This window comes from Garra rufa, chromosome 10 (assembly GCF_049309525.1).
Source record: "Garra rufa chromosome 10, GarRuf1.0, whole genome shotgun sequence".
Taxonomy (NCBI): Eukaryota; Metazoa; Chordata; class Actinopteri; order Cypriniformes; family Cyprinidae; genus Garra; species Garra rufa.
Window position 1 is genome coordinate 45,591,050 of NC_133370.1, and position 15,464 is coordinate 45,606,513.

General features: G+C 40.2%; 1 protein-coding gene across 3 annotated transcripts in view; it reads left to right on the forward strand.

Annotated features, from left to right (window-relative positions):
* The window catches only part of guk1a (guanylate kinase 1a), a 33,613-nt gene that overhangs the window by 15,027 nt on the left and 3,122 nt on the right, over window positions 1-15,464 (forward strand). For all 3 annotated transcript variants that reach the window (XM_073848679.1, XM_073848678.1, XM_073848680.1), the window contains exons 4-7: window positions 11,293-11,389; window positions 14,864-15,002; window positions 15,084-15,168; window positions 15,255-15,340. In XM_073848679.1, coding sequence (XP_073704780.1) covers window positions 11,293-11,389; window positions 14,864-15,002; window positions 15,084-15,168; window positions 15,255-15,340 — 407 coding nt within the window. The remainder of the gene's footprint in view (window positions 1-11,292; window positions 11,390-14,863; window positions 15,003-15,083; window positions 15,169-15,254; window positions 15,341-15,464) is intronic.

Sequence of the window (15,464 nt, forward strand, 5' to 3'; positions counted from 1 at the left end):
ATCAGAATGATGTAAAAACACTGCCGATGAGAGTCTGTAAAGGGCGTCCCTGATGCATCAAATGCTGTTGCCATGGCAAATAAATAAAACAAAAAATAAATTCAAATATTTGTTTCCTGTGTTTTTGAGGCAGATAGCGCATAGAATTTCATTTTCCATTTTCAATTTTCAATGATTTATTATATATTTAAAGTGCAGCATCCTAACTCTTTGAAACTTTTTTCCAAAAAAATAACGATTCATTCTGATCAAACACAGTACATTTCATAATTATACAAAACTCCACGAATGAAAGAAAATAAAAAAAAACATATCTGATCTCACTCTGCTCTGCACTCTTGTTTGTGTGGTAAGTGGCTGAGTGTAAGGAGGGGGGATGGGTGGTAAGAGAAAGAGTCAGAGAGGAGGAAAGACAGTTACGGTTAGTCCAAATGGTTACTGTGAATGCATGTGCCAACTGGGCACCGTTTTCCTGATGCTATCGGGATGGCGACTGCACAGTCGGCGAGGGCCCGGTCATCGCTGCTTGCAGCTTTAATTAGGGCCCGAGCACCGATGGTGTGAGGACCCTATTGGATCTGCTCCGTTTCTTATTATTATTCTTCTTCTCCGGAATGAATCGCATTTTTGAGGGCCTAAACATACCCGAAAACTCATGAAACTTTGCACACACATCAAACCTGGCGAAAATGTACGTCTGATATGGGGTTCAGAGATGGGTGTGGCAAAATGGCTCGATAGCGCCACCTTTACACGTTCCGCGGTGTGCGCTTTCAGTTGTGATTCACGTACATGCACGAAAATCGGTACACACATGTAACTCACCAATACCTACAAAAAAGCCTCTTGGAGCAAAATTTGTCACCCAACAGGAAGTCGGTTATTTTTAATTTTCTCAGCAAATTTTGTGTCATTTTTGCCATTTTCAGGCGTCATACTTGAACGAACTCCTCCTAGAGATTTATTCGGATCAACGCCAAATTTGCTGAGTCTAATCTAAAGCCCTTTGTGACGTTAAATTGCGAAGATCTAGAGTTTTCATCGGAGGGCGTGTCCGTGGCGGCCTGGCAAATTTCGATGCTTCGCCATGAAAAAGGAAGTTGTTATAACTCAGGCATAAAATGTCCGATCTGCCCCAAACTTCACATGTGTGATAACACTCCTGACCTGAAGACATCTATATGTCCATATTCAGTTATAGTCATAGCGCCACCTGCAGGCAACAGGAAGTGTCATGCTGTACTCTACAACCAACTCCTCCTAGAGATTTATTCTGATCAACACCAAAATCGGTCAGTCTAATATAAAGGCCGTAGCGATGTTAAATTGTGAAGATCTTGAGTTTTCGGTAAAGGGCGTGTCCGTGGCGACCTGACAAATTTCGAGGTCTCGCCATGGATATAAAACTTGTTATAACTCAGCCATAAAATGTCCGATTTGCCTCAAACTTCACATATTAGATAAGAGTCCTGGCCTGAACACATCTGAAGGCCAATATTCTATTATAATCACAGCGCCACCTGTTGGCAACAGGAAATGACTTGTATAAAATTCCTCTTAGAGATTTAATAATATCAACATTATATTTGGTCAGTCTGATCTAGAGGCCTTAGAGATGTTAAATTGCGAAGATCTTGAGTTTTCGTTAAAGGGCGTGTCTGTGGCGGCGTGACAAAGTTTGATGTTTCGCCATGGACATAGAAGTTGTTATAACTCAGCCATAAAATGTCCGATCTGCCTCAAACTTCACAGGTTTGGTAAGAGTCCTGGCCTGAAGACACCTAAAGGCCAATATTCAGATATTATCATAGCGCCACCTGTTGGCAGCAGGATATATCATATCTTTCACTAACTCAAACATACCAAGGTCAATCTGCACCAAACTTCTTATGTTTGATGAAAGTGGTGGCCTGAACACATCTACATGCCAATAATCAGTTATAGGCATAGCGCCACCAGCTGGCAGCAGGAAGTTTGGCACAATTAAGTGACTTTCATCTATTTTTCCTACATTTACTGTATTAAAAGCATACTGCCCACCGTTTGCTGTTTTCCTAAAGCCACCGGTCGGCGGTGAGCCCGGGTGCGAGGGCCCGTTCATCGCTGCTTGCAGCTTTAATTATTATTATTATTATTATTATTCTTCTCCAAAATGAATCGCATTTTTGAGGGCTTAGACATACCCGAAAACTCATGAAACTTCGCACACACATCAGACCTGGCGAAAATTTACGTCTGATATGGGTTGCAGAAGTGGGTGTGGCAAAATGGCTCGATAGCGCCACCTTTACACGTTCCGCGGTGTGCGCTTTCAGTTGTGATTCACGTACATGCACGAAAATCGGTACACACATCTAGCTCACCAATACCTACAAAAAAGCCTCTTGGAGCAAAATTTGACACCCAACAGGAAGTCGGTTATTTTTAATTTTCTTAGCAAAATTTGTGTAATTTTTGCCATTTTCAGGCGTCATACTTGAACGAACTCCTCCTAGAGATTTATTCGGATCAACGGCAAATTTGGTGAGTCTAATCTAAAGCCCTTTGTGACGTTAAATTGCGAAGATCTAGAGTTTTCATCGGAGGGCGTGTCCGTGGCGGCCTGGCAAATTTCGATGCTTCGCCATGAAAAAGGAAGTTGCTATAACTCAGGCATAAAATGCCCGATCTGCCCCAAACTTCACATGTGTGATAACACTCCTGACCTGATGACATCTACATGCCCATATTCAGTTTTACTCATAGCGCCACCTGCTGGCACCAGGAAGTGTCATGCTGTACTCTGCAACAAACTCCTCCAAAAGATTTAATCAGATCAACACCAAAATCTGTCAGTCTAATATAAAGGCCTTAATGATGTTAAATTGCGAAGATCTTGAGTTTTCGTTGAAGGGTGTGTCCGTGGCGACCTGGCAAATTTCGTGGTCTCGCCATGGATATAAAACTTGTTATAACTCAGCCATAAAATGTCCGATTTGCCTCAAACTTCACATGTTCGATAAGAGTCCTGGCCTGAACCAATCTGAAGGCCTATATTCTATTATAATCACAGCGCCACCTGTTGGCAATAGGAAATGACTTGTACCAAACTCCTCCTAGAGATTTAATGATATCAACATTATATTTGGTCAGTCTGATCTCGAGGCCTTAGAGATGTTAAATTGTGAAGATCTTGAGTTTTCGTTAAAGGGCGTGTCCATGGCGGCCTGACAAAGTTTGATGTTTCGCCATGGACATAAAAGTTGTTATAACTCAGCCATAAAATGTCCGATCTGCCTCAAACTTCACATGTTTGGTAAAAGTCCTGGCCTGAAGACATCTAAAGGCCAATATACAGATATTATTATAGCGCCACCTATTGGCAGCAGGATATATCATATCTTGCACTAACTCACACATACCAAGGTCAATCTGCACCAAACTTCATATGTTTGATCAAAGTGCTGGCCTGAACACATCTACATGCCAATAATCAGTTATAGGCATAGCGCCACCAGCTGGCAGCAGGAAGTTTGGCACATTTAAGTGACTTTGATCTATTTTTCCTACATTTACTGTATTAAAAGCATACTGCCCACCGTTTGCTGTGTTCCTAAAGCCACCGGTCGGCGGTGAGCCCGTGTGCGAGGGCCCGTTCATCGCTGCTTGCAGCTTTAATTATTAGGGCCCGAGCACCGATGGTGTGAGGACCCTATTGGAATTGCTCCGTTTATTATTATTATTATTATTCTCAAAATGAATCGCATTTTTGAGGGCCTAAACATACCCGAAAACTCATGAAACTTTGCACACACATCAAACCCGGCGAAAATGTACATCTGATATGGGTTTCAGAGACGGGTGTGGCAAAATGGCTCGACAGCGCCACCTTTACACGTTCCGCGGTGTGCGCATTCAGCTGTGATTCACGTACATGCACGAAAATCGGTACACACATGTAACACACCAATACCTACAAAAAAGCCTCTTGGAGCAAAATTTGACACCCAACAGGAAGTCGGTTATTTTTAATTTTCTCAGCAAAATTTGTGTCATTTTTGCCCATTTCAAGCGTCGTACTTGAACGAACTCCTCATAGAGATTGATTCGGATCAATGCCGAATTTGGTGAGTCCGATCTAAAGCCCTTTGTGACGTTAAATTGCTAAGATCTAGAGTTTTCGTCGGAGGGCGTGTCCGTGGCGGCCTCGCAAATTTCGATGTTTCGCCATGAAAAAGGAAGTTGCTATAACTTAGGCATAAAATGTCCGATCTGTCCCAAACTTCACATGTGTGACAACACTCCTGATCTGAAGACATCTACATGCCCATATTCAGTTATAGTCATAGCGCCACCTGCAGGCAACAGGAAGTGTCATGCTGTACTCTACAACCAACTCCTCCTAGAGATTTATACAGATCAACACCAAAATCGGACAGTCTAATATAAAGGCCTTAGTGAAGTTAAATTGTGAAGATCTTGAGTTTTCGGTAAAGGGCGTGTCCGTGGCGGCCTGACAAATTTCGAGGTCTCGCCATGGATATAAAACTTGTTATAACTCAGCCATAAAATGTCCGATTTGCCTCAAACTTCACATATTCGATAAAAGTCCTGGCCTGAACACATCTGAAGGCCAATATTCTATTATAATCACAGCGCCACCTGTTGGCAACAGGAAATGACTTGTATCAAACTCCTCCTAGAGATTTAATGATATCAACATTATATTTGGTCAGTCTGATCTAGAGGCCTTAGAGATGTTAAATTGCGAAGATCTTGAGTTTTCGTTAAAGGGCGTGTCTGTGGCAGCGTGTCAAAGTTTAATGTTTCGCCATGGACATAGAAGTTGTTATAACTCAGCCATAAAATGTCCGATCTGCCTCAAACTTCACAGATTTGGTAAGAGTCCTGGCCTAAAGACACCTAAAGGCCAATATTCAGATATTATCATAGCGCCACCTGTTGGCAGCAGGATATATCATATCTTTCACAAACTCAAACATACCAAGGTCAATCTGCACCAAACTTCATATGTTTGATGAAAGTGGTGGCCTGAACACATCTACATGCCCATAATCAGTTATAGGCATAGCGCCACCAGCAGGAAATTTGGCACATTTAAGTGACTGACATATTTCTCCTATTTTTACTGTATTAAAAGCATACTACCCACCATTTGCTGTGTTCCTAAAGCCACCGGTCGGCGGTGAGCCCGTGTGCGAGGGCCCGTTCATCGCTGCTTGCAGCTTTAATTATTATTATTATTCTTCTCCAAAATGAATCGCATTTTTGAGGGCTTAGACATACCCGAAAACTCATGAAACTTTGCACACACATCAGACCTGGCGAAAATTTACGTCTGATATGGGTTGCAGAAGTGGGTGTGGCAAAATGGCTCGACAGCGCCACCTTTACACGTTCCGCGGTGTGCGCATTCAGCTGTGATTCACGTACATGCACGAAAATCGGTACACACATGTAACACACCAATACCAACAAAAAAGCCTCTTGGAGCAAAATTTGACACCCAACAGGAAGTCGGTTATTTTTAATTTTCTCAGCAAATTTTGTGTCATTTTTGCCATTTTCAGGCCTCGTACTTGAACGAACTCCTCCTAGAGATTTATTCGGATCAACACCAAATTTGCAGAGTCTAGTCTAAAGCCCTTTGTGACGTTAAATTGTGAAGATCTAGAGTTTTCATCGGAGGGCGTGTCCGTGGCGGCCTCGCAAATTTCGATGTTTCGCCATGAAAAAGGAAGTTGCTATAACTCAGGCATACAATGTCCGATCCGTCCCAAACTTCACATGTGTGATAACACTCCTGACCTGATGACATCTACATGCCCATATTCAGTTTTACTCATAGCGCCACCTGCTGGCAACAGGAAGTGTCATGCTGCACTCTGCAACAAACTCCTCCAAGAGATTTTATCAGATCAACACCAAAATCGGTCAGTCTAATAAAAAGGCTTTAGTGATGTTAAATTGCGAAGATCTTGAGTTTTCGTTGAAGGGCGTGTCCGTGGCGGCCTGGCAAATTTCGAGGTCTCGCCATGGATAATACACTTGTAATAACTCAGCCATAAAATGTCCGATTTGCCTCAAACTTCACATGTTCGATAAGAGTCCTGGCCTAAACCAATCTGAAGGCCAATATTCTATTATAATCACAGCGCCACCTGTTGGTAACAGGAAATGACTTGTATCAAACTCCTCCTAGAGATTTAATGATATCAACATTATATTTGGTCAGTCTGATCTAGAGGCCTTAAAGATGTTAAATTGCGAAGATCTTGAGTTTTCGTTAAAGGGCGTGTCTGTGGCTGCATGACAAAGTTTGATGTTTTGCCATGGACATAGAAGTTGTTATAACTCAGCCATAAAATGTCCGATCTGCCTCAAACTTCACAGGTTTGGTGAGAGTCCTGGCCTGAAGACACCTAAAGACCAATATTCAGATATTATTATAGCGCCACCTGTTGGCAGCAGGATATATCATATCTTTCACTAACTCAAACATACCAAGGTCAATCTGCACCAAACTTCATATGTTTGATGAAAGTGGTGGCCTGAACACATCTACATGTCAATAATCAGTTATAGGCATAGCGCCACCAGCTGGCAGCAGGAAATTTGGCACATTTAAGTGACTTTGACATATTTCTCCTATTTTTACTGTATTAAATGCATACTACCCACCATTTGCTGTGTTCCTAAAGCCACCGGTCGGCGGTGAGCCCGTGTGCGAGGGCCCGTTCATCGCTGCTTGCAGCTTTAATTATTATTATTATTCTTCTTCTCCGGAATGAATCGCATTTTTGAGGGCCTAAACATACCCGAAAACTCATGAAACTTTGCACACACATCAAACCTGGCGAAAATGGATGTCTGATATGGGTTTCAGAGATGGGTGTGGCAAAACGGCTCGATAGCGCCACCTTTACACGTTCCGCGGTGTGCGCTTTCAGCTATGATTCACGTACATGCATGAAAATCGGTACACACATGTATCTCACCAATACCTACAAAAAAGCCTCCTGGGACAAAATCCGAAACCCAACAGGAAGTCGGTTATTATTAATTTTCTTAGCAAAATTTGTGTCATTTTTGCCATTTTCAAGCGTCGTACTTGAACGAACTCCTCCTAGAGATTTACTCCGATCAACAGCAAATTTGGTGAGTCTAATCTAAAGCCCTTTGTGACGTTAAATTGTGAAGATCTAGAGTTTTCATCAGAGGGCGTGTCCGTGGCGGCCTCGCAAATTTCGATGTTTCGCCATGAAAAAGGAAGTTGCTATAACTTAGGCATAAAATGTCCGATCTGTCCCAAACTTCACATGTGTGATAACACTCCTGACCTGATGACATCTACATATCCATATTCAGTTATAGTCATAGCGCCACCTGCTGGCAACAGGAAGTGTCATGCTGTACTCTACCACCAACTCCTCCTAGAGATTTATACAGATCAACACCAAAATCGGTCAGTCTAATATAAAGGCCTTAGAGATGTTAAATTGTGAAGATCTTGAGTTTTCGGTAAAGGGCGTGTCCGTGGCGGCCTGACAAATTTCGAGGTCTCGCCATGGATATAAAACTTGTTATAACTCAGCCATAAAATGTCCGATTTGCCTCAAACTTCACATATTCGATAAGAGTCCTGGCCTGAACACATCTGAAGGCCAATATTCTATTATAATCACAGCGCCACCTGTTGGCAACAGGAAATGACTTGTATCAAACTCCTCCTAGAAATTTATTGATATCAACATTATATTTGGTCAGTCTGATCTAGAGGCCTTAGAGATGTTAAATTGTGAAGATCTTGAGTTTTCGTTAAAGGGCGTGTCTGTGGCGGCGTGACAAAGTTTGATGTTTCGCCATGGACATAGAAGTTGTTATAACTCAGCCATAAAATGTCCGATCTGCCTCAAACTTCACAGGTTTGGTAAGAGTCCTGGCCTGAAGACACCTAAAGGCCAATATTCAGATATTATCATAGTGCCACCTGTTGGCAGCAGGATATATCATATCTTTCACTAACTCAAACATACCAAGGTCAATCTGCACCAAACTTCATATGTTTGATGAAAGTGGTGGCCTGAACACATCTACATGCCAATAATCAGTTATAGGCATAGCGCCACCAGCTGGCAGCAGGAAATTTGGCACATTTAAGTGACTTTGACATATTTCTCCTATTTTTACTGTATTAAAAGCATACTACCCACCATTTGCTGTGTTCCTAAAGCCACCGGTCGGCGATGAGCCCGTGTGCGAGGGCCCGTTCATCGCTGCTTGCAGCTTTAATTATTATTATTATTATTATTATTATTATTATTATTATTATTATTCTTCTCCAAAGTGAATCGCATTTTAGAGGACCTAAACATTCCCGAAAACTCACAAAACTTTGCACACACATCAAACCTGGCGAAAATTTACGTCTGATTTGGGTTTCAGAAGTGGGTGTGGCAAAATGGCTCGACAGCGCCACCTTTAGACGTTCAGCGGTGTGCGCTTTCAGCTGTGATTCACGTACATGCACGGAAATCGGTACACACATGTAACACACCAAAACCTACAAAAAAGCCTCTTGGAGCAAAATCTGGAACCCAACAGGAAGTCGGTTAATATTAATATTCTCAACAAAATTTGTGTCATTTTTGCCTTTTTCAGGTGTCGTACTTGAACGAACTCCTCCTACAGATTTATTCGGATCAACGCCAAATTTGCTGAGTCTAGTCTAAAGCCCTTTGTGACGTTAAATTGTGAAGATCTAGAGTTTTCATCGGAGGGCGTGTCCGTGGCGGCCTCGCAAATTTCGATGTTTCGCCATGAAAAAGGAAGTTGCTATAACTCAGGCATACAATGTCCTATCTGTCCAAAACGTCACATGTGTGATAACACTCCTGACCTGAAGACATCTACATGCCCATATTCAGTTATAGTCATAGCCCCACCTGCAGGCAACAGGAAGTGTCATGCTGTACTCTACAACCAACTCCTCCTAGAGATTTATTCAGATCAACACCAAAATCGGTCAGTCTAATATAAAGGCCGTAGCGATGTTAAATTGTGAAGATCTTGAGTTTTCGGTAAAGGGCGTGTCCGTGGCAGCCTGACAAATTTCGAGGTCTCGCCATGGATATAAAACTTGTTATAACTCAGCCATAAAATGTCCGATTTGCCTCAAACTTCACATATTAGATAAGAGTCCTGGCCTGAACACATCTGAAGGCCAATATTCTATTATAATCACAGCGCCACCTGTTGGCAACAGGAAATGACTTGTATCAAACTCCTCCTAGAGATTTAATGATATCAACATTATATTTGGTCAGTCTGATCTAGAGGCCTTAGAGATGTTAAATTGCGAAGATCTTGAGTTTTCGTTAAAGGGCGTGTCTGTGGCGGCATGACAAAGTTTGATGTTTCGCCATGGACATAGAAGTTGTTATAACTCAGCCATAAAATGTCCGATCTGCCTCAAACTTCACAGGTTTGGTAAGAGTCCTGGCCTGAAGACACCTAAAGGCCAATATTCAGATATTATCATAGCGCCACCTGTTGGCAGCAAGATATATCATATCTTTCACTAACTCAAACATACCAAGGTCAATCTGCACCAAACTTCATATGTTTGATGAAAGTGGTGGCCTGAACACATCTACATGCCAATAATCAGTTATATGCATAGCGCCACCAGCTGGCAGCAGGAAATTTGGCACATTTAAGTGACTTTGACATATTTCTCCTATTTTTACTGTATTAAAAGCATACTACCCACCATTTGCTGTGTTCCTAAAGCCACCGGTCGGCGGTGAGCCCGTGTGCGAGGGCCCGTTCATCGCTGCTTGCAGCTTTAATTTGTATTGTGATCACTAACAACTTCCTTGTTATTATTTCCTCATAATAATAATAATAATAAAACAAGTAAAGATGCAGAAATTGAAAGCATGCATTTCATTTGGCTATATAGTGATTAAGTGTGTGTTTTTCGTGAGCGGGTTGCGGCGGGGGCGGGGTGGGGCGCTGCGGGGGCGGGGCGGAGGATCGCGATGCCGGCTCAGCATCGTGATGTCTATTGGCCATCGGCGATGGACGATGGCATCGTCTATCGACCCAACCCTAGCTAAAACTCAAACAGTGAAAGTGAGTTGTTCAAAAACTTTCTTTTTAGTAAACTGTGTACACAAACAATGTTCTCAATGCTGGAGTTCATGTGTAGAGACCCAGGCGATACTTCGAGCAAAGTTTCATGGTGTGTCGAGCCTTCTTAGTGTTGTAAAAATATCTTTTTTGATGCGCTCAAAGTTATGCCCCAAGAACTGCCATTCACCGGCCATTGACCACAAAACGAAATCACGGTCAATCTCAAAAACGGCTCGTTTGTCGTAATTATGCTTTTAGATAAAGGTTTGTCTCGTTTACAGTTAAAAAAACAGCCCAGGTGGCATTTTGGCAATAGTTATCCTTTAATGTTTTAAATATAAATATTTCTGTATTTAAAAATGTATAATGATTTAAATGACTAAAAAAGATACTTTAATAATAATAATACTAATTCTGCCAGCAGGTGGCGGCAAGACACTGATTTAATTACTGAATCATATCATTTCATTTGTTCAAACGGCTGATTCATTCAGAAATAAAGCTAGTGACTGTCTTTATGAATAGGAAATTGAATCATCTCACTAGATTTGTTTAAAAACACGTTCAATTATAAACGAAACGCTGCTGTGTTTGAATGGGGCTCAGTTGAGATTAGTTTCAAACTATTTTTGACAATGAAATCAGCCAATAGTGTTATAGTCAGACAATGTAAGTCACTTAATATTAACTTGTTTATTGAACTGTTGTATTCAATCAGTATCTCATTTGCAAAAATCATTAAAAGATGTCATCTTAGTTAGCGATCTCACAAATTTCCATTATAATCAATGAAGCTCTCTACACTGTACATCGAATCTCTTATTTACACTCTCTGTACAGTACACTTTGTTTATGAAAGGATTTATTGTGTCATATATTATTATTATATTATTGAGTTAGGGCTCTACAGTGCAACAAAAAACTACTGTGTGCGACTATGAATGTGTTTTTGCAACGTTGAGTAATGTATCAAACATATCGTTTGATACATTACTCAACGTTGCAAAAAACAGCACCAGCTATGTGCATAAATGAAGCATATGAATTTGCATTGACACAATTTTTTTAATTTTATTTTTTTATTGGTATTTTGGCTTATCAGTCAAAGTAATGTCAGTGAGTGACAAACTGACATGCATCTCTTCTTTTTTTCAGACTATCATTATGTTACCAGGCAAGCAATGCAGGCGGCCATAGCAAATGGTGAATTTATCGAAAATGCTGAATTTTCAGGGAACATGTATGGAACAAGGTACAGTTGGAACAATACTCTTGTGTTTATATGTAAAAGGACATCACTATATGAAAAATTGTATCTGAAATATATAATGTTTTACTCTCAAACTGCATGAAAATCAAAGCCCAATACCTAAACAAGTTGTGTTTCAAGTTTTCAACAGTACAAGTGTTTTCTTTTTCTTTTTTTAAGGACCATTTGTGACCCTGGACCACAAAACCAGTCATAAGGGCCAAATTTTGAAGTTGAGATTTATAATAATTGAATCTTATAATTAATTATAATACGATTTCCAGTGATGTATATTATTGCGTCTAGTTTTTTTTTTTTTTTTTTTTTTTTTTTTTTTTTTTTTTTTTTTTTACAGTTGCATATCTTATCAGCCATGATTAATCTATTCTGTTAATAAAAAAAATTATTATATGCATATCAGCTAATTGTTTATGAGAAGCACACAAGTAATAGGCTGATAATCAGCTAAACATACCGTATACTTGTTTAATTTGTGACACTTAAAATCTTGATGGCAACATTTTTTTTTTAACTTTTGTTGAATATGGCAACTTAATATCATGCTCTACAATATTTCTATGAACAAATCTCTGACAGAGACCCTTCTCCTATCAGCCAATCACTGTGTGCATAGTTAGTGAGCATGCTGACATCATCCATAGCAACAAGGTCAACCCCGCCCTTACTCTTAGTTTAAGACTTCTCTCTATTCCTTAGTAAAAGTTTGTCTCAGCAGCTTTGGGAATAGGTTTTAAGAGAAAACTCTTAGCTAAAAACTATTTGGGATTTAAAGGTTGTATCAGCGATTTCTAGCCTAAAACATAAAGTGTCAATTTCAGCTGACCTTTCTTCACGATCCGTTTGCTGTAGGGATGGGAAGATTCCCCGATTCGCTCGGTGCATCGGCTTAAAAAGTTAACGATGCGATGCATCGGTTTAAAAAGTGTGCATCGGATACAAATTGGCATTTGTATCGCGATGCATCGTTTCTAACATATCTGCATCGGTAAAACCCGATTTATTTCTTTATAATTATTAGTAGACATACTATACTTATATTATTTAGAAAGTGGAAAATATTTTTTAGATTGTTTTCTCCCCTCTAAACTGTTTCTCAAGCACGTCTCTCTTTACTGCTGCGTGAATATGACGTAGCCCAGTGGTTCCCAAACTCTGGGGGGCGCGGCAAGGCTAGTGTACAGTCAGCCGATTTTTATAGAGATTCGAAAGAGATAAACGCCCGAAACTACCTGCCGCCGCCGCGCCGTCCGGCAGTATTCAGCGCGCACTGCTCAATGTGTGACGCTCTGATCAGTATTCCGCTCTATGAATGTGCGTTCCGTTGAGTTGCTCACGGCCCATATGAATGCTCCACTCGTGTACCGCTTATGCTCAACGGAAAAGCAAAGTCCGCTCAAATAACGCGCCGACAAAAAATGTCTATGTATACTTGTTCCTGTCAAAGCTGGACATTGAAAATGAGCTGAGAGAGTGGCAGTCTCACAGCTGCATCCCCGATTTGAGAGGATGACCCCAGTCACTGAAAAGACTGTGAGACTAGTAAATAAGTCTAAACCCTGCAGTTCAGAAATGTTAATTTTTGGGGCAGAGGCCAGTTTGAGAAAATCTGTATAAAAAAAAAAAACAGTGAATGCTGTTACATAAAAAAAATACATAGTAATTTTTATGTTTTTTAATTATTCACTCCGAATTAGCTGAACCTGCTACTGCTAGCGGGACTCCGGGTGAGCAAATGATCAAAACTTTTTTTTAATCGCAGCTGCCTATCTTTGAGCTGATAAAAGTTTAAATGGAGACAGAACAGGAAAAAATAACATTTGGTTTTATTTAATCTTTTTTGCACTACCAAAGCTTATTTGTGTAAGGGTCATGCACTACAAATCAGAAGGCACTTAAGTTAATTTCTGATTTGTTGTCTGAAACAAAGAAATAAAAGTATCTGTAACATACTGAAATGCATATTATAAAACGGTTAGTTCCATTCCTCAATTCTGATTTGTCAGCAGCTGTGTCGTATTCATGATACGGCACTGCTATGACCGCTTCACTCAACGGTTTTGTGTATCATTGAACCCCCTTAGCAACGTAAACACAGCTGCAGCAGTTAGGGACTACTTTTTACAGCGGAAAGCAGTTAATGATTTTACTTTATGAAAACGTACAACTTAATATATATAAATTAATATATATTTTTGATTTTAATATTTTATTGTGTGGTAACCGTTTTATAAAAGCAATAAGGTACTTGAGGCTGTGCTGTATCGTGAATAAATCAATTATCATATTTGATTCATTACATCATACTGCATCGAATCGTGTTGAATCGAATCGAATCGAAATTGGATCGCACTGCATCGTAACAGGGGTGTATCGTATCGCATCGCATCGCAAGCTGCTTCATGTATCTTTCATGTATCGTATCGTCAGCTATGCATCGAGATGCGTATCGCATCGGCCTCAGTTATGAGATGCCCATCCCTAGTTTGCTGCCTGCCCCATAAATTGTCTGTGAAAAACCCGCGTCTCTCTGGTCAGCCTAGGGTCCGAGATATGCCAAAAAAACAATTGACACTACCAACCTTTCCACAGATAAACAAACAGTGTTCCAACCAATCAGCGTCAGGGGTTTGGTGTTGTGGACTTTCCTACTGGTGCAGGGATGTGAGGGAGGCGGAGCGAAAGTCCAAAACACCAAACCCCTGACGCTGTTTTTTTGGCATATCTCGGACCCTAGGCTGACCAGAGAGACGCGGTTTTTTTCACAGACAATTTATGGGGCAGGCAGCGAGCGGATCGTGAAGAAAGGTCAGCTGAAATTGACACTTTATGTTTCAGGCTAGAAATCGCTGATACAACCTTTAAGACAAGTCTCTGGCTTTCCTAACTTTAACAAGTTATTTATGATGTTTTTTAAGAAGATTCTTTTCAAGAATTTGAATTTTCTTAATTTTTGTCTTAAGAACAATCTTAAGTAAAAAGATAAGCATATTCTTAAGACCATTTTTTTGGGTAATACAAAATATTCTTAACTTTTTTTATATTTTAAAAAATAAGATGAAAATGGCAGTTGAGAAGAAAATTCTTCTTAAGGATGTTTCGTGAATCCGGCCCCAGATCTTTAACTCTTTTAATAACACATTTGTCAGTGATGGGAAGTCATTGGACTGCCATCAATTCATTAAGTTGATGTGAGTGGCATTGAATATTATATTTTCAACAGCCAAATTTTTCACGCATGTCCACCTATGCAATCTTCATCAGATTCCAAATGAGGAAATCGTTATAATGCAGCCATATTTATGAGGAACCTAAATCATTACTTTACTGTAGTCTTTAGTTCATTTGACATGTGAAAGAATCAATAAACAAATCATTCATGAACAGTCTTTCACTAATGTTTTCAGAGAAAGAATCTGTTTGTAATTGTAACTAACCTCATTTTCCCCCTCTTCACAGTAAAGCAGCTGTACAGGCTGTTCAGGCCCAAAATTTGATTTGCATTTTGGACATTGACATGCAGGGAGTGAAGAACATCAAGAGAACTGATCTCAACCCCATCTATGTGTCCATCCAGCCCCCGTCAATGGAAATCCTGGTGAGAAAATCTGCAAATCTATCTATCTCTGTCTAAACATTGTTTACATGTCTTCTGAAATGTATAACTGCATGTCTTCAGGAAAAACGATTAAGGGACAGAAAAACTGAATCGGAGGAAAGTCTACAAAAACGTTTACATGCAGCCAAAGTTGACATGGAAATAAGTAAGTGTTCCAGTACTAATTATTTTTAATATAATACAGCCTTTTTTGTCCACATCTGGAATATCATATTTATATTTCCATTTCAGGTAAAGAGCCAGGTTTATTTGATGTGGTGATTGTCAATGACGACCTTGACCTAGCGTATGGGAAATTAAAAGATGCTCTTCTTGAGGTAAGATTTCCCAGTCTAAGTGTTCATCACTAGAGGCCAGATTTACTCAGACCGCAATCCTATAAAAACACCAGTGTAAAATTAAACTCTTCCTCCCATAACATTTGCATCTGTAAGGGGAAAA